Genomic DNA, 21,691 nt, shown 5'->3' on the forward strand with positions numbered 1-21,691 from the left:
CTGACGTGTTATCATTTGATCTTTCCTCTCAAAGACATGCGACTCTCATTTTTTCCCCCTTGTTTCATTGTGTGGCTTGTCATGCTATTGCTCATGTTATTGTCCTCTAGCATTTGTACAAAAAGTACACAAATGAAAATCCAGTGAAACTCAGTTTCTTTATACACCACTTTTAAGATTAAAGAATGGGTAGTAGTATCAGTATCAGAACTATGATCATTTCAAATTTGTAACTACTGTAGGATACACAATAGCCTGCTTCTTGCCTGTATGACCCACTTTGAACTGTTAAACAAAAGTGGTAGAATGTCACAGAGCGGTATTTAGTTCAAGTTCAAGTTTTGCATAACTTTGGAGAACATACTGTACTGAACTCCCTATCCCACTTCTGTGACACACATGACATAATAAGGGGTCTCCACATGCATGTACAGTATGACAGTTATGTAGGTCTCTGGGGTAATAAGCCATTAGATAACTCTTCTAGCAAACCGTGGCATTCAAGAGGGTTGAGTAAGAGGAAACACAATGAAAATCAGAATGGCTGCTGAGATTACATGTCTCTGTCCTGATCTTCAAGTGGGGGAAAAAGAAAGTCCTTTGGCCCATTTTCTTCGTTATAGTCTTTTGTTACAAGCTCAAAGCCACCTTTTCAGAAAGCTTTAAGCACAGAAGAAGCGCAGGTGGTGTAATCCTTGAGATCAATCTAAATAAACGTCTTGGGCTGGAATCTTTACGTAATTTCAGGAATGAATCATGCTCCATTCTGTTTCTGTACATATCCAACTATTACATTTTTATTTTATGTCTAACTATTATATATGTATTACTTATCTTAATGAAGCCCAAAGCTAAGATATATTTGAGGTTTTCAGAATGCTTCTTGTTCACAGCTTTCTTTTCACAAAGAGTCCTCCTATACACAAATGTATAGCTTATCCCCACTGACTATCTAATCATCATTGTCGAGGATTAATCCAAGAAATACCAGTGAATTCATCCAGCAACATGTGAACACTCCCAAGACAGGCGTGCGGAAATGCAAGAGGGATGTCTCTGGCAGACAGCACTCACTGGCTTATGACTGCTTCATGTCACAGAGGAGACACTGTACTTTCTTTCCATCAAGCACCTTTGGATGAGATACTAGCAAAAGGGATAAAACAGAATATTGTCTGCACAACTGTTGGTACGATCACAAATGTCATACACTTGTTTTCATTATATTTGTGCCAATCAATACTTGACAACATTTTCACAGAATCATGGTTACAGGTGCTTCACTCAGGGAAGGATTTGGGTGAATGTTATTTGTTTATTATGTTGCATTAACAGTATAACCTGGTTTTATAAGGAAAGTATGCAGCACTTTGAGCACTTTGGAGGGATACAGTATATATCATTATTTTACATATTTTCTGCCATCCATAACATCTTTGTGAAAACTACAGATTTCAGTTCATATGATAGCTCATGGCCCTGGCTTCAAACTCATACTGTACATTATTATAATTATAACTGGGCATGGCATGCAGTCACAGCAGCTACAAAACCTAAGATGTGTGCACATTATACAGTAGGAGGACATCCTGGAGGATTATAGGATTAGCTCAATGTAACAGAATCTCCATCTTTTTACTTATCCAATGATGCAGGTCACACCACAGAAAGGGTCCCAGAATTGCACCTTGCACATTTTAACAATGGTCATGAGCAGCCTGCATGTTGCTTTGCAGCTCAGGAAGGATTAGTATTTTGAAGGAAATCGCTATTAGCCTGCTGCGCCACGCAAAGAGGCCTGGGGCCTTTTCTTGACACAAGACATGCAATAATAGAGGGAACGATATTGTGTCTAGGCTACACTACTTTAGGTCACAGTAAGCCTATTGACTCCTCTAAAGGGGATTAACTGTAACTGGGTTGTTTCAGAAAACAAAGTTAACAAGTTAAGATTAGGTGAGAAAATATTGAATATACTGATATCAAAAATATTTATTTGATCTTCAAATAAATTCCAGAAAAAAAACGTCTTGTTCATTTTGTAGTCCAAAGGTACTGGAGGAGCACTTACAGGTTACAGTGACCTATATTGACATGTGTCAGGCATGATATTATGTCCTCTGATTGTAGCTCAAAGCTGAACAATTAAGCCTACCACCATCACAATGCAAGGTTCCTAGGTACTGTCATTGCTGTGTTTTAGTCCATTACTCTCTGAGAATATAATCAGAAGATTATAGTCTCAGAATTCTAGGATGTCTGCGGTATTTAGTGCTAAGCACTCCCACCCCCCAACTGTCTCAGTTGCTTTTTTTTTGTTGCTTTGGAGTGATTCTGTGTGGGAGAGTCTCACAGTCTCTCTCTCTCTCTCTCTCTCTCTCTCTCACACACACACACACACACACACACACACACACACACACACACACACACACACACACACACACACACACACACACACACACACACACACACACACACACACACACACACACACACACACACACACACACACACACACACACACACACACACACACACAATCACGGTCACTGCCCTGTCTCCCTCTATGAATGTGTACACTCCTTTAGATGAGCAGGACCGCACCTTCTGTGAGCGCTACCTGAAACTGGAGATGCTGGGGTACCTGTAAAGGGTTGGCCTTCATTGTCTTTCTCCCTCCTGCCTGTTTAAAGCATAGGTCGTTACGGGGCGTTAGGATATTAACATACAATGCTGTTGTCTTTATTGTTTTACGTAATCGTAATCGCTCTGACGCGAGTACTTATAGCCACAGAGGGTTAAGGACATGAAAGACCTCGTACATGTACATCTGGATGAGACGTTTTTGTGCAGATTTTCATTTTTCTGTGTGACTTTTGGAATTAAACTACGCACTGTTTGAATTCCAAGGACAATTTGCTTTTTGAATCTGTTTTCAGAGGACACCTACTTTATTATATCTAATTTTTGTTTGTTTACCTTGGCAGTAGAGAAATTATCTTCCAACAGGTATGTATACATTCTTGTTGTTTTTGCTTTGCCATACCTGTTTATTACGTACCCCTTATGAGCAAGTGTTACCACAATATCAATGAAAACACCTGGATTAATTTCAAGTCAGTGATAGGGAATCTCTTTGAATTCAGCCTTTTCATTGAGGTTCTGAGCTGATAATATGACAAAGCTGAAGATAAATATGTTTTTAAAAGAGTATGGTGATGTTCAGCAGCCAAACAACGTATTTAAATTTGAATGAATATAGTCTCAAACAAATGAATATTCTCGGTTTGGAATTATATTTTCCCTAGTTTTCTTTACTATTATATATATGGACTCCTCTATTCTATTATTTTCATATTACACATTAAAAGATCAATTGGTACAGTACAGTATAGGTAAACCAGGATTACATTGCTTATGGAAAAGGATGCGGGTGGGATAGACATGTTGAGAGAAGCAATGATAGTGATTTAAATGGGAAAATGGGGGTGGGGGATCCTCCTTGTTAAGCAAGTGACAGCCATTCTCTCATTTATCTCAGACATTAAGGGGTATTTTTGTGAGGCTGAGATCTTTCAGCTATTTCTCAGTGTAGAGAAGAGAGAAGGGAGGGGAAGCACAGCCGACACAAAAGGCGACATTATTCCCCGGCGGATCTGCGCTACATCCCACTATGAATGGAGTATTGAAAAACACAACATTGGGGACTAGATTATTTTCATCTCTCATAACTGAACCATTTGTCCCAGACTTTGGAGTGGTTTGTTAGCACAGCGTGCAAATTAAACTGCCGTGATGCTAGAGTACCCAGGCGGTGTTAAAATCCCCAACTCCCAATTGGATATACAATGACCTATCTTATGGCCTCTGGCCCTCTGCCTTTCATCTATTATGCCCATGCAACAGCCTGCCACAAATGACTGCTCCCGGCCAAAGTTGAACGGTCATAACTGTTTGTTTGGGTCCACAACACTAACCTCTGTTATTCTACTAGACTAGGTATGTGGACATGCATTATATCTGACTCCATAACAAAGACACTAAAATGAACTGTACATATACTGTACAGTTCCCTAAAAAGGAAGTTGGATTTTGACACGGCCCCCGCCTGCCTCCTACTCTCCGAGGAGACGAGAGGCGCCCCTACAGTGTCATCGGGTGCCTAAGCGTTTTGGAGGGTTGTAGTGACAGATTGCAGGAAGCAGCGTTTATGCCTGAGGATGGGGACCACTGAAAGCAGAAATGTCTTTTTGTGCCCACTGGGCTCGGAATGTCCACTATCTCAAGGGGCCAATATCAAATTCTCCCCTCATCATCCCCTAATACACATTCCAGTGTAAGGTCAGGGGGGATTCTGGTTGTGCAAAAAGACAAACAACCAAAAACCCCAGTCCCATATAGACTCACAATGTGTTTTGAATAATAACTTAGAAATATTAAGATAACCCTGTCAGACAAGACTCATTGTTTTCCTATTCAATTTGATATTGGACATCGATTCATAGTGCTCTCATTATAACAGGACTTCATTAGAAAATGCATCATTAGATAATAGAAGCTATACTGTACATACAGTACTGTTCAAATGTTACATTATACTGTTTACACTGTTTACACTGTTTACATATTTACACTGTTTACATATTTTTCAGAATGTCTCACAGATGTGTATAATGTGCAGTAGTGTCTGGTTACAATATTATTGCCTGGCTATTGAGTGATTGCCAATGAATTCCAACTAAAGGAAATCCCCTGGAATCTAATTTCCAAAGTCATAAAACAGCGTCCTTTCTGTACATGGAGAACAAGCCCTTGCCACTCTGACCTTGACGAAAATGCAAACTCATCAGTTGTATGTGGTCCTCTGCTATCCCTATCATTAACTTATGAGCACGACAGGACCTCAGGACCTGTACTGTCTTGGTTGATTTGGGCCACTGTTGCAGCTACCTGGATGATGCATTCATGGTAGCCATCTTGTGCAGCACGTCCAGTATAGTAATAGATCTAGACCTGAGGCTGATTCTACAAATGTCTTCAAAATCCTAACAGTTTTCTGAAAAACTTACAGTTTGTATGTTGCTACTGTATATCAGTGGTGCTCAAAACCTTTTCATGTCAAGGACCCTCAAAATTATATGTATTTGGCTGTGGACCCCATCTCAAAATATTTTGTTTCAGGGATCCCCAGAAGCAAAGATTTGAATTAAACATTTTCGCTTTAAAAATACACGAAGTGACGCGCTATGAGCTTGTATATCTGACGAAAACACTTGTATATCTGACACTAATCTCTCAAGAACAGATTCAGAGCTACGCTTGATGCAAAAGTGAAAAACGCTGGGGGCGCTGTTTTTCCTTTTTATTTGACGATGGGTTCCCAGATTGATCTGACACTAACACTCATACACATAGCTAAAATCTAAGATGACACAGATGCTTTCCCAGTTTTAATGGGTTAATGGTCACGGCAATAGTGTTTAAGCAGTTGGAGCAGAAGATCCAGTAAATGGGATGTTGTTGTTAGTGGTACACTTTGGGAGGTGGTCATATGGAATGACTTCCTTACACCTCTCCAAAAATATCACGCGCCACACACCAGTTTCAGCCCCGTGCATCACATGATCTCTGGAAACGATTTATTTTGTACACCACAACTTTCACTTCCCTGACCTCAAACTTCCATCAATAGCTATTACCACAACAGGCAGCAGGGTCCCGTCAGAGAAAACAATCCAATACTGAACCACAATACTCTGAACAAGCATGAAATGAGTTACTATTGCTTAGCAGTAGCACAACAGTAAGAGGGTGTACTAGGTTTTGTATAAAAGCCATACAAAGGAGGAAAGCAAAGGGTACAATTCAGGACTTGAGGAAATCTGATGGATGGACAAAGACAGTGACTGACTGATTTTGAATGTGTGTTCCAGGTGAACGGTTTGTCACGCAGCCATGCAAGGCCAGCGCTGGTGCTCGAAGCCAGTCACTTCATGGATCCTGGTGTCCCTGCTGGGCACACTCTTCTTGGTGGCATTCAGTATGATGCAGCAACAAGGTGAGCGGGTTGCAGGTGGAGAGGCACTTGTGGGTTTTTTCCCCAAAAGTATACCACCAATCAAAGCCAACTAGGCCAAACCTGCTTGTCTGTTGCGGTTTGGCCTTTTGGGGATTCTGTCAGATCTGTCAGAGTATTTTTTTTAACGTTTTATTTTAATACAGTTTAAGTTTAATTCTGAAATTATTCGAGAAATGTGACAATGTAATCTTACAAAACCGTAGCTGACTTTTGTCAACTGGATTACTATTGAGGTGATAAGCTAATCAAAGCAATTTGATGATAAAACTGTTGAACTTTCCATGACTAGTATTTTTGGATCTCTAAGCAACAAACATGAGATACAGTGTTTTTCCTAAACATATACATTTGTTTATTGCAGTGGTTCCCAAACGGTGTGTTGAGGCACATTATGTGTGCTGTGAGTCCAGGTGTGCCTTGGGATTTTGTGACAACCACACACAGTCATTTTTTCAGAGGCAAATGTACTCACATATTTTTTATTTTAACCACTGTCAACCTGGCATCCCTATTTTGGACAATGAAACATTATACAATTTAGATTAATTTATAGGTTTTGAGATTCAGTGGATGGAATTGTGTGAAACCTATAGGTACATCATTACTAAATAGAATGTATTATTCTCTAGTGACTCAGCAGCCTAAAAACTTGCCCACAAAAAGTACATTTTGTGGGCAAGCCCACCAGTTTTGGGTTACAAGAAAGTTATTATGAAAATGTGAGTTTCAAAAAGAAGACTTTTGAAAGTGACTGCCCTAAACTGGTGAGAAGAGAATGTGACACATGAGATAGAGCTTGTGTGCCAGTGAAGAGACACGTGTATAAGGCCTAAATAGAGCTGAAGAACCGGGCGTAGCTGCTAAGTGATCTCCCTGTAGATGGGCGCCTTTGTGTTCATAGTCACTGTCTGCCCAGTGTTTACCAGTCATGGGCAGCGAAAAGCCATTCCGTTGTTTTTAAGGGATATACTGTAGAGAGAATCTGCTTCCGGTGGACATTATGGATCACTAGCCCATAAAGAGAACATGTGTAGGCCTACTTACAGTAGTCAAATGTACTAATACAGATGCATTATTTGTTTCCTGATATATGGGTATCCAAGTGTGGATGTGACTAACATGTTCATACTGTATGTATTCTGATTTCAGGAGATGTAAACGTAAACAGACGAGCCATATCCAGTAAGTATTATTAAGTCATATTTTCTGGAACCTCTTAGGAAAGGAACTAGAGTGTGCTACCCTGCATCACTGCTAAATATACAAAGAAAGAACCTCCATGTGACACAAAAAACATCTCAAGTATTTTCATGTATACATTTGGTTTCACTAACTGCTACAAAACATTCACAATGAGGGAAGCCTGTGAATTGACCTACATTGGGTGTGATATTCAGAAAAGCCCACTTGCTGTCTTTGTGAGACATTGCAACCCAATACCACTGACTCCAGGTATTAAAGCTGCAATCCGTAAGTTTCATGTCCTACCCGGGATTCGAACCTAGGTGTCCCACGAGGGAGACCAAATTTCTACCGCTCTTACAAGAGGAAATGCTTGGCTAGGGCAGATATTGTGCTCATCACCTTCATTGTGAACCAGTACGTGGTGTACACAGTAGGTCTAAATCTAGGAGTAGGGAGACCACTGCACATGTGCTGGTTATGTTGTATTAACACCATTCATATACAGAGAGTGAGAGAGAGTGTGTGTGTGTGTGTGTGTGTGTGTGTGTGTGTGTGTGTGTGTGTGTGTGTGTGTGTGTGTGTGTGTGTGTGTGTGTGTGTGTGTGTGTGTGTGTGTGTGTGTGTGTGTGTGTGTGTGTGTGTGTGTGTGTGTGTGTGTGTGTGTGTGTGTACACATACACGCACACATCCCATTCTAGATAATCGGGACAAAACCTTTATTTTTATTTATTTTGTTATACATTCTTCAATTATGCCGGGAAAATATATTTTAAACAATCAAAGTGTTGACCATTAAGCCATGTAATGGACCAACCTCCCACAGTTTATTTTTTAAGATGTCAACTCCATAAGATGGCATATCTGAGGAGTTGACATCTGACGGAGTCTGACGGAGTTGACAAAATGTTATGTTTTTTTTCATTCCACAGCACAGTCGTAGTGAGTTAACAATTTATTTTTCAAAGTTGCTTAGGTTCTATTAATGCTAATAGAAAACACTTTTTTTGTATTTAGTTTTTTATTTAGTTTGGATTTAGAAGGACTGACGGAGTTGACATGTTATGGTTGGGACACACCAGATAGTAATATTATTTAGTGCATTTATCAAAAAATACAAAGCTTACCAGAGCTTTCGCAGCTTTCCCGCCTTTTTTTAAACCGGGAAGTGAGACAGGAGCCCTTAGAATATAGCTAAAACCTGTTTATGCCTGATTAAATTATGTATTTGTAGAAATCTGACGGAGTTGACAATGATCTTGGACACAACTTTAAAGGGCAAAAACTTTTGCAAAAAAACACATTTAAAAAAAGTTGATATTAATAGTAAATTCTTACACCTATGTTATCAATACACATGGTTAGATTTTTTTTATGCTATTAACACTGTGTTTGAAGTGAATCCTTGTCTTAGACAAGGGTGTTTTCTGGCAGAGTGAGATGTTTAGATGTTAAAAAAAGAAAAAAAGAAAAAGGAAACCAGATGAAAACATTGTATAAATCTTATGTAATTCATATATATAAATCCTTTAAGAATATATTTTCACCAAACTTTTTTTCAAATTAGTGTGGTAATAAATAATAATTTGAAATTATTGGTAGAACATGATTTGTCCAAATTCTCAAGAATGGGCTATAGATAGTTATTTGTTAAAATAAGCTTTAAATTATCCCCCATACACTTTAAAGTACCTATCTCAAGACAGAAGACCTTAGCAGAGTCTTGCATTCCCTAGTTTTATATACACACTATGTTTTGTAAGAAAGGCATTTGTCATCGATTCACTTGCCAGACTAATTAGCTTTGAATTAGTTTGGTCATATGGAGTCTAAAAGTGGTGCACCAAAATAAGAGTTCTGCATTTCAGAGCACAGTTTTGATAGAGACTATCAGAATCAGTAATTTGTCTCTGACACAATAATGCAACAGTTCTCACAGTAATAAGCGTAACGTAAACGTATTTCTCTTCTATTTCACAGCGTAGTAAATAAGCTCCCTGTTGTGTTCAATCAGGGTGTAGGGTTACAGGAAAATAGATATAGTAGATATAGAGCACAGTGACTATGGAAGGCCAAGAAACTCCTTTCAACAAATAATTTGACTACACTGTCTCTAACTCACTCTCTCATGTCCCCTCCTCCCTCCTATTTCAGTCAGTAACCCGGAACCAACGCATTATGAAGGTAGGCACGAGCTCCGTCACCTCCACCACACCTACACACACCCATATTTACATGTCCAATGCATGACAATAGTAGCTGACCTAGTCGAGTGTCAGGAAAAGAGAGAGTAAACATATTAAATCAGGGCCTGGGGCATTCAAAAACAAGGCTACTTTCCCAGTTCTCCATTTCCCTAATCTCCTCAATTACTTATTTTCTATGTGCTCTCTCTCTCTCCCTCTTCATCTCCTTGTCTCTGGTCTATGGAGTCATGTGGCTTATTCAGTCTTATTTTGTCTCTTATGCTGAAAGGGATTAGACCTGTTCTAAAAGGATTTTTTTTTGTCACTATTAGCTATCATTACAGCCATGCTAATCTGTCCTCTCTTTTCACATTTTCCCAGCCTAACACAAACTATCACGATGTGCACACACAGTACACCTTTTATAACCCTTAGCATTAGATTTTTTTGTTGTATGGCATATGATATGCATGACAAATCAAATGATTAAAAAATATTTTTGAGTATTTGAGTTATTTCTTCAGTTTAAGATCAGATAAAACGTTATTGTCAGTTTTCATGAAAATCTGTGTTGAAGCATGTGCTCCAGATTATCAACATTAAAAAAATCTACCAAAAACATAATTTAGCAATTAGATTCTAACGAGTGATATCACAAATAATTACATTTGTAGCCTTGGACTGAAATGTGACACTGCAGTGAAACCATCACTGATGACTATCTCGTTCATCCCTATGCAGTGCGACTGGTACATGGCCGTAACAGGTGTGAGGGTCGCGTGGAAGTGCGCTTCAATGACACTTGGGGCACCGTCTGTGATGATGACTGGGACATGGTGGATGCCAACGTGGTGTGTCGACAGCTGGAGTGTGGACTGGCTGCATCAGTGGGGAGCAGCTCCCATTTTGGTCAGGGCTCAGGACAGATCCAGCTGGATAATGTGAACTGTAAAGGAGGGGAGACAAACCTTGGCCAGTGCGGCAACCAAGGCTGGGGTGTCCACAACTGCTATCACTTTGAAGATGTCTCTGTAAGATGCAAAGGTAAAGCCTTCACCAGAAATGACATAGGGTAGGCTACTTAAATCAGAAATCTTTGGTGAGCAAGACTGTAGTACACCGAAGTATAATTTAGAGCCCTACACTTGGCTGAGGAACTGGTGGCTCATACCTTTTTTAACAATAGTGATGTGAAACGTGAACACCAGTGAAGTGCTAACATTCCTGTTTCTTTATCATTTTGGCAGATGCAACCATGATGGAGTCAAAGCCTCGTGGAGAGGTCATCACCACACCAGTGCAAAACTCAGGTTTAAGTAAGTGGCTTTATCTAAATGAGACCAAGTCAATTAAGATTTTGTTAGAGCACTTACACTTTAATGAAAATATATCAAATGTAAGACATAATACATACACTATTCTTTTTGTTAAATATTTAGGAATGTGTGGTCATTATGCCTCATTTAGGAATGTGCCAGACACTGTTGCAAAATCAAGTGTGGCATTATAATTATACTAACCTCATCCCAAAAAGTATTTTTGGGATGAGGTTTATCTCCTGTTGTTTTTCTCAAACAACAGGAGATAAAACTGTAGGCTATACTGGTTGAAAGTGTCTCCTGGAAACAGTGCAGCACCTCAAAGCATCCTGAACATTCCAGGACATTTTTATTCTTTGCTGGGTCAGCCTTTGTTGTCATCAGCCTTTTATTTGGTTTTATTCTTTAATCCCAAGTGGGTCACGAGACACCCAGCATTCACCAAATTCACTGAGAATGTGACGTCGGACTTTCTTTCATTAAATCCCACTGGGAATGTACAGTACCAATGTCACATAGATCCATGCTTTCCTTACTATAAAAAAAAGCTATTGTAATGTATGTGATGGCTACATGAGAACTACTGTTGTCTATAAAGGTGCTTTTGTTCAGTCTAAACAAATGAGGTGACAACATTTGCGCTCCGTGCTATGCTCAAAACACATGCTTCCTCTCACCTCGACGTTACTATAGCTATAACTGTATAGGGCTACATCCTGACCTTTTCACGTGCACGCACGTGTGTACAACCCAGCCCAACATACTGTGCATCTGCACACGTGCAGATGCACAGTATGTTGGCTTGGTTATTTTAGATAGACACATACAGTACTGTTTAATACTGTTTAATTGAACACAAATGCCAAGTATGTTATTTTAGCGTGTTGTTTAGACAGATGCTAGGTTTTATGTTTACCTGGTATTCTTACTTTGTAGCACATAATATATTTCTTTGCACTCTATTTACTTGACTAGGGTTCATGTAATTTACTCTGATCTTAATGTAATTTACTCTGATCTTAAACTTTGTAGTTCGCTCTGGATAAGAGCATCTGCTAAATGCCTATATTGTAAATTGTAAGACAGACATGTTTTCTAGATAAACATGAGTCTCACAGGGAAGGAGCATGTATGGATAAATCCCTCTCTCTTGGTTTAGGAGATGGCGTCATCCGCTTGGCTGGTGGACAGGACGGCTGTCAGGGCCGCGTAGAGATCTACTACCAGGGAAACTGGGGCACAGTGTGTGATGATGACTGGGAGGAGAACGATGCTGAGGTGGTGTGTCAACAGTTAGGCTGTGGCCATGTTGTCTCGGCATACGGCAAATCCTACTTTGGTTATGGAACAGGACTGATTCTACTGGACAATGTCAACTGTCACGGCAATGAACGGCAGCTGCACAAATGCAAAAGCCTGGGCTGGGGCATTCACAACTGTGGTCATCATGAGGATGCTGGGGTCCTCTGCTCTGGTAAAGACATGAAAAATAAACAGTGCATGGCAGTTTACGTAGATTTCTCAGAATCTCTTCTCCAATGTTTGCTATCGTATGCATAAATACAATTTGAAAAAGCATTATCGTGATATAGTAACATTATTGTTTACCTTCTCAAGGTTCAACTTTCACCAGTACTGTGACACCTCTGGGAACATCCATCAGTTCCAGAACATTTGATTTAACCATGAGCACCGCAGGTAAGAAAACAGTTAACATCTGTCATTAACATCAGCGTCTATTGCGTTAATCATGGAAACAGTTTGTAACTAAATGAGCTTGTTTGACTTCCTTGACATCTCGTCTAAACGATCGCTTGCTATACTAGTTGGGCATCTGCACACAACCCCAATCTGCACTTCAAGCCCAAACCAGCAGAGAGTGCTATTTCCTCCCCCAATATCTCACAATGGATGCAGTTGTGCCATGAAAATGTGGTGGTGAATATGTACATACAATAGTCCAGTGTGGTCTATTGAGTGACAAGTGTGTCCTGTCTTGTGCATCCCCTTCCAGAAACAGAGGAAACAAAAACTGACACTGATGGAACAGTCACAGACAGTACAACAGCTCATCCCACACCTGCAATGACAACAAAAGGTAATGCTGCATAAACTACATAATCTATATCTATTATTGTGGTTGTTTTTACACTACCAGAAAGTTTAGAGTACACATTCTCCATCAAAAGAGACTGGCAGTGTAGATAATCCTTGAATAGAGTGCTTAATCAAAGCATTAACCAGTGAGTGAAAAGAGTTAACTCCCTTTTATCCAAAACTGCTATGCTCTCTCCTCCCTCTCTCTCTCTCTGTTGATGTGCAGAACGGCCAACCATTCGGGTGATGAATGGAAACAGTAGTTGCCAGGGTCGCGTGGAGGTCCTCTACGGCAATGAATGGGGGACGGTGTGTGATGACGACTGGGAAATGAACGATGCTAACGTGGTGTGCAGGCAGCTGGGCTGTGGCCCGGCCACTGCTGCTAAGTCCATGGCATACTTTGGCTATGGGGCAGGCCGTACGCTGCTGGACAATGTAGCTTGTCAGGGCAATGAAAAACAGCTCTCTGACTGCTTCCACCTGGGATGGGGTCAGCACAACTGTGGCCACCATGAGGATGCTGGAGTCATATGTCAACGTAAGATTGAGCCTCCATGACAGGAAGACAGTGAAGCTATAATAGGCTACATTTGAGCACATAATACAATGCACAGCTCTATAGATATTTACAGTACAGTATAACACATGCCCACACTGGCAGCCTCTTTCTTACTTTCTTTCTTTCTTTCACAAACACACAATCACACATCCTCGTTAGTCAACCCCTTAGTTATTATATCTTCACTCATCTATGAGCCTCTCTCCTGTTCTATCTCCTTGCACTGTGTGATTGCAGTACATTGATGAGCAGACAGCCCAGAGAGCATACAAAATAGAGTGGAAGGATCAAGGCTGATCAGCATCACAGGATGCCTGCAGGCCAAATTTCAATTCTTTAAAGCTGAATCAGAAACGTAGTAAGACAAAAGAATGAACTAGAAAAGTGCACTCCTCGGAGCAGCTATCTGCGCCAGACTGGGTGGGGTGCAGCCGTCAGGACACGAGGAAACTGTGGTGGGGAAATATGGGTATTTGGGGTATGATTGGATGTTGTGTGCATGATATTGCTTTTTGGGGTAAGAAATAGGCCCCACCCACACATTTTTTAAGGCAATTACAGGCAAGTGGTAAGTAGTATCAAAACCCTGTTTGACGGTCATTGTCATATAATGTGGTGTGTGCGTGTTTGATTGATTGATTGATTGAATACTTTATTAACAGTTTGTACAGAGATACAGTTATACAATAATGCTAAATGACACAAAATAACACAAAAAGCCCATGAGGGCTTGTTTCCATTGCATTAAATTCATCAACACATATAACACTTAAAAAGTACAATACTATACAATAAATCATCAATGGGGGGGTCATTTCTTTTGGCAAGCTAGAAGACTTGTCTAGGTCCAGTTGCAAATTGCAGATAAGTGCTCTTTTATGGCGGTTTGGAAGGAGGGTAGAGAGTTGCACTTTTTGATGGCTGGTGGTAGGGTATTCCACATTTTGCTGGCATAATATTAGAATGAATTCATCCCCATGTTTGTGCCGAATCTGGGGGGCATGAGATCAGTGGAGCTCCCTCTGGTGTTGTGCCTGTGGGCCAGGCCCGGCGCCAGGATGAAATGACTAAGGGGGCAGTTGAAAATGGCGAGGGGGCATAATTTTTATATAAAAATAGATGTTATCAGTTTGTTATTCCTATTCATTGATTGATGAACACAATAGCCCCTGAAAAGCTAATATACAACACAAGAAAGACTTTATTAAGATTATTTATTAAGATTATTTTAAGATTTTATTCACAGTGAAAAAAAGGGGGGGGGGTCACGTTTCTGCAACAAACAGTGACATTTGTAGCATTTGTGGCAGGCCCTATGGGTGGATGTGAAAATATGGGGTAGACTGGACACTGTGTTCATGATTTTTGCCAATGGAAGCCAATCATAGCCAATCGATCATAATGGAATATGAAAACTCTGAATGATACATGCGGATCACATGAATCCAGAGATATTTGTACCAATTTGTGTGAGGTTTGTGACAGAATATGTATTGGGAGTAGTAGCATAAAGTGTGTTTGTTTTGAAGAAAAAGTTAAATGAGGAGTGGCCTGTTATGGCGTCATATGGCAGCCGACTTGAATAACCTCCACATGGGTAGGAGGTTACTGCCTACTGGGAGTGTGAATGCAAAGTTTCACTGCGATTGGTCCAGCAGTGTCCTAGATTAGTTGTATACAGATTCTGTATTACAGACGGTCACACGGACAGGGTTGAAAACATAATCTCTGCCTGCTGGCCTTTTGGCTTGGTGGAGATAAAAATAAATGTATAGCACACGAATACTTCAAGGTTGTAAGGAAAATATATCTGTATTCAAAATTATATTCCATTATATAATGGGCAGAACTTTCAATCAATTATCATAATTCTTTTGCTATTTTTCCTAATCGGAGAGGCAATAGGCAAATGGGACACAATTGAAATTGCATAGAAGATAGCAAAACCGTTGGAAATGTTATGTTACAAATTTGCCACATATGTTATACATAATGGCTCTACAAAGACATAGTAAAAGGATTACTGTTTTGATCACTAGAGAAACGATGGTAGAGACAGCTTTATTTATGCTTTTGTATATTATATTTCCAGAGTTTAATTATGATTATCTCCCTCTGCTTCCTCTAGCCTTCCAAGGCAGCATTCACGATACACGCTTTGGGGCAACAGAGAGGATTCCCACTGCACCACCAATCCTTGATGGTAGGCCATGAATCTTCAATGATAAACTGTCAATTCTGGTCCCTTCAATAACGGTCCAACTAAGCCCATGTCATCAGCATACTTGTACAAACTAAAGCATTATTTCTAGATCATGATCTGTGTACAAAGAAAACAATACAGGGGAGAGAACGCATCCGTGCGGGACTCCTGTACTAATAGTAAGTTGATCAGAGATATTTCCACTGACAGAATTTACGTGGTCGGTTGGAGAGGAAGTCTATTATCCAAAGAACGAGCCACTGTTAATCCCAAGTTCAAAAAGCCTTTACAAAAGAATGTTTTCATTGAATTAAAGGCAGAACTAAAAAAATTGAAACTAAGACTTACAGTATTATTGAGTTGCACCATAGGTGAACGTAAATATCTGTTATTTCTATATTTGCGTAGGATCAGTGAGACTAGTGGGTGGCCTGCATCGTTGTGAGGGCCGGGTGGAGATCTTCTCTGGGAACGAATGGGGCACGGTGTGCGATGATGCCTGGGACCTCCCAGATGCCAAGGTTGTGTGTCGCAAAGTTGGCTGTGGAGAAGCTACACAAGCCTGGAAAGAGGCCAACTTTGGCCCAGGCACAGGAACAATCCTCATGGACAATCTCAAGTGTAGTGGTGATGAGGCCTCACTTGGGGAGTGTTCCCATATATCCAGGGATGTGCACAACTGTGACCATACTGAAGACGCTGGTGTCACCTGCTCCGTGTCATGATTTCAGCAGAAACACACTCCCACCTCCACTACAAACTGAAAGTGGGGGGTATCAACCCGGGACTTGTATACATTATGTAAATAACAGCTCACACAATGCCGGAAGACTCCAACAATAAAAATAAGAAAATAAACAAAACAACTAATATAACAATATATAATTACATATTATAACTATCTATTCCTATTAAGCACTTTATAAATATATATGATAATAAGTACAATGTACACATTTTTATTTGATAAACAATGGAAACCAAAGCTTCTAACTGTCTCTCTGTCTCTCCTTTCTTTTTAAATTGCTAAAATATTTACCATTCATGCCAGCCATGATGTGAAAGTGAGTTCTTTGATGATTAAGTAAGGTATGCTGGAGGAAGCTTATCAATTATTCATTCTTTAGATAAAAGGACTAAGAGTCATCCCCACTAGCCTCTGTACACCAGCACAAAATGCAATGCTATGACAACGTCAGTCCTCTTTGCCAGTAACTATAAGCAAATGGGTGGTCAGTGTGAGTCATGCTCGTGTTTGCAAACTGAATTCATTTTTCTTTCTTGTTTTTATTTATTACTTAATAAAACTATGAGTGGTTCTAGTCACACAGACCACCCCAAACACCACAAAAATGGTTATGTTGAAAGAACATCATAAACTTTCTCTATGTACAGTAGCGAGCATAAATCATCATTTTATCTTGCATATATTGTTCCATTCATGGAGCACCTGATACCATGTTCTATAGGTTAAAATTGTAAAACATTATCTTAATAATCAGTGGGATTCCTCTTCCACATTGCAGTTTACAAAAGTAGATTAAACAATCTAAGTTTTTGCGGCGTATCTATAAAATGGGTGGGTCTCAAATTTGTCATTTTGTCTAGGATGTGTACAGTACCTCTAGGTAGGTTTCATTTGATCTCTGCATGAGAAAAATAACGTGTGTAAATGTATATTTTTGTTCTTGGATTTTTACATTAACATTTCAAGCTAGCAGTCTTGTGATAATAGATGTTTAATATTCAGAATGTGTGAGGAACTACTACCACAAAATTAAGCTAAACACTTCAGGAATGATCTAAAATTATTATCATAACAGAGGGAAACATTGGTTGGGAACAAAACAAATAATATTTAAAATACACATAATTACTTGGTTAGGTCCTACCACTGGCACAATTCTCAGGTTTGAAAATATGCTTCGACTTAATGCAGACTTTATTAGGCCAGATATTATGTATATAACACTGAGTGGGCTAAAATGGCAGCAATCTTATAGAAATAATATTACGCAAAGATTCCCAAAAAATCTATGTAGCCTACACCATTCTGTTGAAATCCACAAAAGTGGCCTTGAACAGCATCTGGATGGATGTCCAATGTTAAATGATGTTACTGTGAGCTGTTATGTATTTATAATAATGCATATATTTTGCTGGTAATACATTTCACTGCAGTGCAAATTTGGCATAATGCAATTCTGATTTGTAGACGTTTTTCATTATGTGTGTGTACGTGCGTGCGTACGTGCGTGCGTGCGTACGTACATGCGTGCGTGCCTGTGTCTGCAGTAGCAAACCAGGCACTTTTTTCACATCTTACTGCCAATACACCAGATGTTGTAGTGGTCAATAAAGTGTTTGTTTTAGAGGTAGTCTGCACCTTTGTCTCAAGCCTAGAGGAAGCCTTTATGACCACGGTCGTTAAATACCAACCACGCCTAAATCTCATCTCAGAGCTTGATTCTTCAGTAGGTGCACTACTTGTTTTCATATTTGGCAGCCTAGCACACTCACAGGTTGGTCATAAAAGGGCTTCAAAATGTGGGATACCCAAAAGGGCTAAATGGCTTGCAAAATACTGTGCTGTCTGTCTCTGCTATCATTGGCATCCATACAGTATGGCGGATATGTTGCTACTTCTACCCCTGAGAACTGCTGTACTGTGTTTTGTATTTTGTATTGTGAAGACCTATGCTACTGGTCCATGATTTTGTAAATGTACTCTACTGAACCTTCAATATTAAATTGAAACTGAAATGTGTGCTTGTAACATTTTCTTCTAAGTGGAAATACATAAATGCATGGCTATATGTGTGAGAGAAAGAAAGCAAGAGAGTCAAAGAATGATATTAACACAAAAAAAATTAACAACTAAACCTCTCACTCCATATGAGAAAAGAAGAGTGAAGGGCTGTTTTTTCTTCTTCTCAGCATTACACTTCATCAGGTGCTAAGTGATGAATGAATAAGAGAGAATTACAATAAAACAAGAACGTATGACATAGATGTCAAGTATAGACTGGCAACAGTGTGAAACTGTCCCTGTATGTCTGTGGGAGGTGTTTTTTTTCGAGGTCAGGTCAGGCATGTGGATAGTGTGATGCTTGTGTTTTCTGCCATGTAGTTGATTGATTTGGCCAGCATTGGTAATGACATGAGTTACAAGAATATGTAGTTACGTGATAACAAGTTGTTTAGAATTTTTAAATTACATTTGTAATGTTTACATTACAATTGATTGGGATTCTGTAATATTTCAATATTTAATTATTAAGAATTGGTACAGTAAAACATCTTGGTAATAATCACAGATGGACTTGAGGAGGTGTGGTACAAGAATCAATATATCAACCAATAACTCATACTAAATATCAACAACGTTTTAGAAACAGGGACAAACCGCAACCACTAGTCTTTACAAGCACCTTCACAGAAAAACAAGGGCAATGTCGCTTACAATAAGCAGACATGGCAACCAATCATGACACGTTGCAGACCCTTTTTACCAAACACGACCCTTTCCACAGCCACGCCCCCACCTTTTTGTGATGCATGCAATATACTACATTTTCATCCATGATACACATGATGAAAACAGAGCTATATTGTCCAACTTGACCATACTGTACAATACCAAATACTTTAAAACCAGTTCACCTGTGATGCGAGCTTGTACATCTGCTATTTTTGTGCAGTATTTGAACATTTCTTTTATACTTTTGAATTTTTAAGACAAATGTTCTCTTCTGGGGGTCCCTGGCACAAAACCTTTTCAGATGGGGATCCATGGCCTTAATGGGTTGCACAAATGATAAAAACGTAAACATACAAGGTTTTTCTTTTAACCTGAGGTAGAAATTGCAGAAAATAATTATAAAATTATAAAAATATAAACATAACAACTTTTTTCTTGTTTTTAAATATATTATATATTTTGTCAAAAATATATTATATATTTTGTCAAAAATATATTATATATTTTGTCATATCCAGCCTACATTTGCAAACATTTCAGTGCCGAGTAGACCACGTTACATTTGTGCAACAAGAGAAGAGCCAGTGCCATATTAAAGATGGGGTGCCATGATATTTAAAATGTTGTTTTTATGTGGACACGCCTCCAGTTCATTAAGTATACCTGGTTCTCACCTTAGCACCTCCTCCACCACCTTAGCACCACCCACCTGTCCTAGTCCCTCCTCCTCCTCATGCCCACACCTGTTGTGTTATGATAATGAGGGGGAGGGTATGGCTTTGTGATGTCACTAAAGCGCTGTTTCTCTATTGGCACGTTTGACCCTCAAGGTTTCAGCCTCCAGGAAGAAACTCTAAATAGTCAGAGAAGACATAAAACACCATAAAAACACCACCGGGGGGCTTAATGAAGTTCTATCAACCTCATAGACACATGAAAAACAGAAAAAGTGCAAAAATATGGCACCAGCTCTTTAATGTTTGAGCATTTTGGGTATTTCTCTCCCCAAAAAACAAGCCTTTGGGGGGCCTTTACAGTAATGTTATACAGCAATTTCACATGAGAAATTTATCATCTGATGTTATTGTTATTATTAACTTCTTCCCCACATTAACATAAGACATGCAATGTACAACATTTTCATCAACGATACACATGATGAAAACATATTATATATAAATATATTATATATTATGTCAAAAATATATTAGATATTTTGTCATATCCAGCCTACATTTGCAAAGATTTCAGTATAGACCACGTTACGTTTGTGCAACAAGAGAAGAGCCAGTGCCATATTAATATTTGAGCATTTTGGGTCTTTTAACAGACATACCTGGAGTTTGTAGTTTGATGTTGTATGTTTGTTTTGTTTCTCCAGCAGAGTTTCTAGTGTCTCTATCTCTCTCTAGAAGAGGTTACACATGAACTCTGCATCCGCACTGAGGCGCTCCAACACAAACACTCTGACAAGCTTCACACAACAAACATCAGTACCACCTGCTGTTTGTCCAAAGCACACAATATCTCCTCTCTCCCACCGATGTCATGTGTTCATTTATCTTCAGCCATACAGACTCCATTTGCCACCTACTTTAAGACACAGGTCCGAGAGTTTCTAGTGTCTCTAATATCACTCTCTGGAAGAGGTTGCACATGAACTCTGCAGCCGCACTGAGGCGTTCCAACATGACGTGATGCAGCCCTATATTTAGCAAACACGCCCCCTTGCCACAGAACTCTCTGTAAGAGGTTGCACATGAACTCTGCAGCCGCACTGAGGCGCTCCAACATGACCCGATGCAGCCCTATATTTAGCAAACACGCCCCCTTGCTACAGAAACAGTGTTTTTTTTAACCAAACACGCCCCCTTTCCACACACCCCTATTTATATGAACGCGAGTGCACGCCTCTAAATCAGTCTAACTCCACCTACAATCCGAGAGGTTGTTTACAGAGACTGGAGACTGACGTCACCAGTCTAAAAATAAATACAAATAAAACTCCACACAGAAAGGCCCAGTTGGGTTCAAACTTAACCCTGAACCTTTTTACTGTGTGTGAGGCAACCACTGCTAATCACTGAGCCACCATATAGCAACCCTTAGCTGTAAGTACTTTAAGTATGACGAGATGGCAAATGTATAAGTTGTGGAGGACGAGGAAGATAAGAAGAAGAGGATGAAGTGGAAGAAAAAGAACGAGGAAGAAGTTTATATTATTTTCACAACTCTAGACTTGAAGTCACAACCTTCAATGCCAGAGGCAGCCGCAGATTATGAACAGATTGGTATTTATATAACAAGAATGTACAGTAAAAGTGTAGGCTATAGCATTTTCACAGATGTTATGTGCCATGTGCCTTGTATGGATTCATATTTCATCAAAATGAAAATCTCCCACAGAGTTCTAATGGGGGAGGTGAGGTCTGAAGATAATATGTTGAAAATTGTGTGCAACTTGCTGAAAATAGGCTATGTATGTTATAATTGAATTACAGTTTATGAAATAATCTGAGTGATGGATTGTATGAATGTTTCTTTTGACCGGGCCTCACTGTTAGTGGAAGCTGCAGCAG

General features: G+C 39.6%; 1 protein-coding gene across 2 annotated transcripts; it reads left to right on the forward strand.

The window, feature by feature from the left end:
* Positions 1–2,892: 2,892 nt before the first annotated feature.
* Positions 2,893–16,371, forward strand: LOC308090519 (scavenger receptor cysteine-rich domain-containing group B protein). Of its 2 annotated transcripts, XM_080435729.1 has the most exons (12): positions 2,893–3,012; positions 5,937–6,061; positions 7,232–7,264; positions 9,419–9,448; positions 10,192–10,494; positions 10,698–10,766; positions 11,929–12,243; positions 12,387–12,467; positions 12,784–12,867; positions 13,093–13,407; positions 15,557–15,631; positions 16,040–16,371. In XM_080435729.1, the coding sequence occupies exons 2-12, from the start codon at positions 5,959–5,961 to the stop codon at positions 16,354–16,356; spliced, it is 1,725 nt and encodes a 574-aa protein (XP_080291855.1). In that variant the 5' UTR covers positions 2,893–3,012; positions 5,937–5,958; the 3' UTR covers positions 16,357–16,371. The 2 variants fall into 2 exon arrangements, with proteins under 2 accessions (XP_080291855.1, XP_080291856.1); XM_080435730.1 differs by lacking the exon at positions 2,893–3,012 and having other exon boundaries at positions 5,774–6,061.
* Positions 16,372–21,691: the final 5,320 nt, after the last annotated feature.

Source organism: Gymnoscopelus braueri (genome assembly GCF_963280865.1).
Source record: "Gymnoscopelus braueri genome assembly, chromosome: 8".
NCBI classification, from domain to species: domain Eukaryota; kingdom Metazoa; phylum Chordata; class Actinopteri; order Myctophiformes; family Myctophidae; genus Gymnoscopelus; species Gymnoscopelus braueri.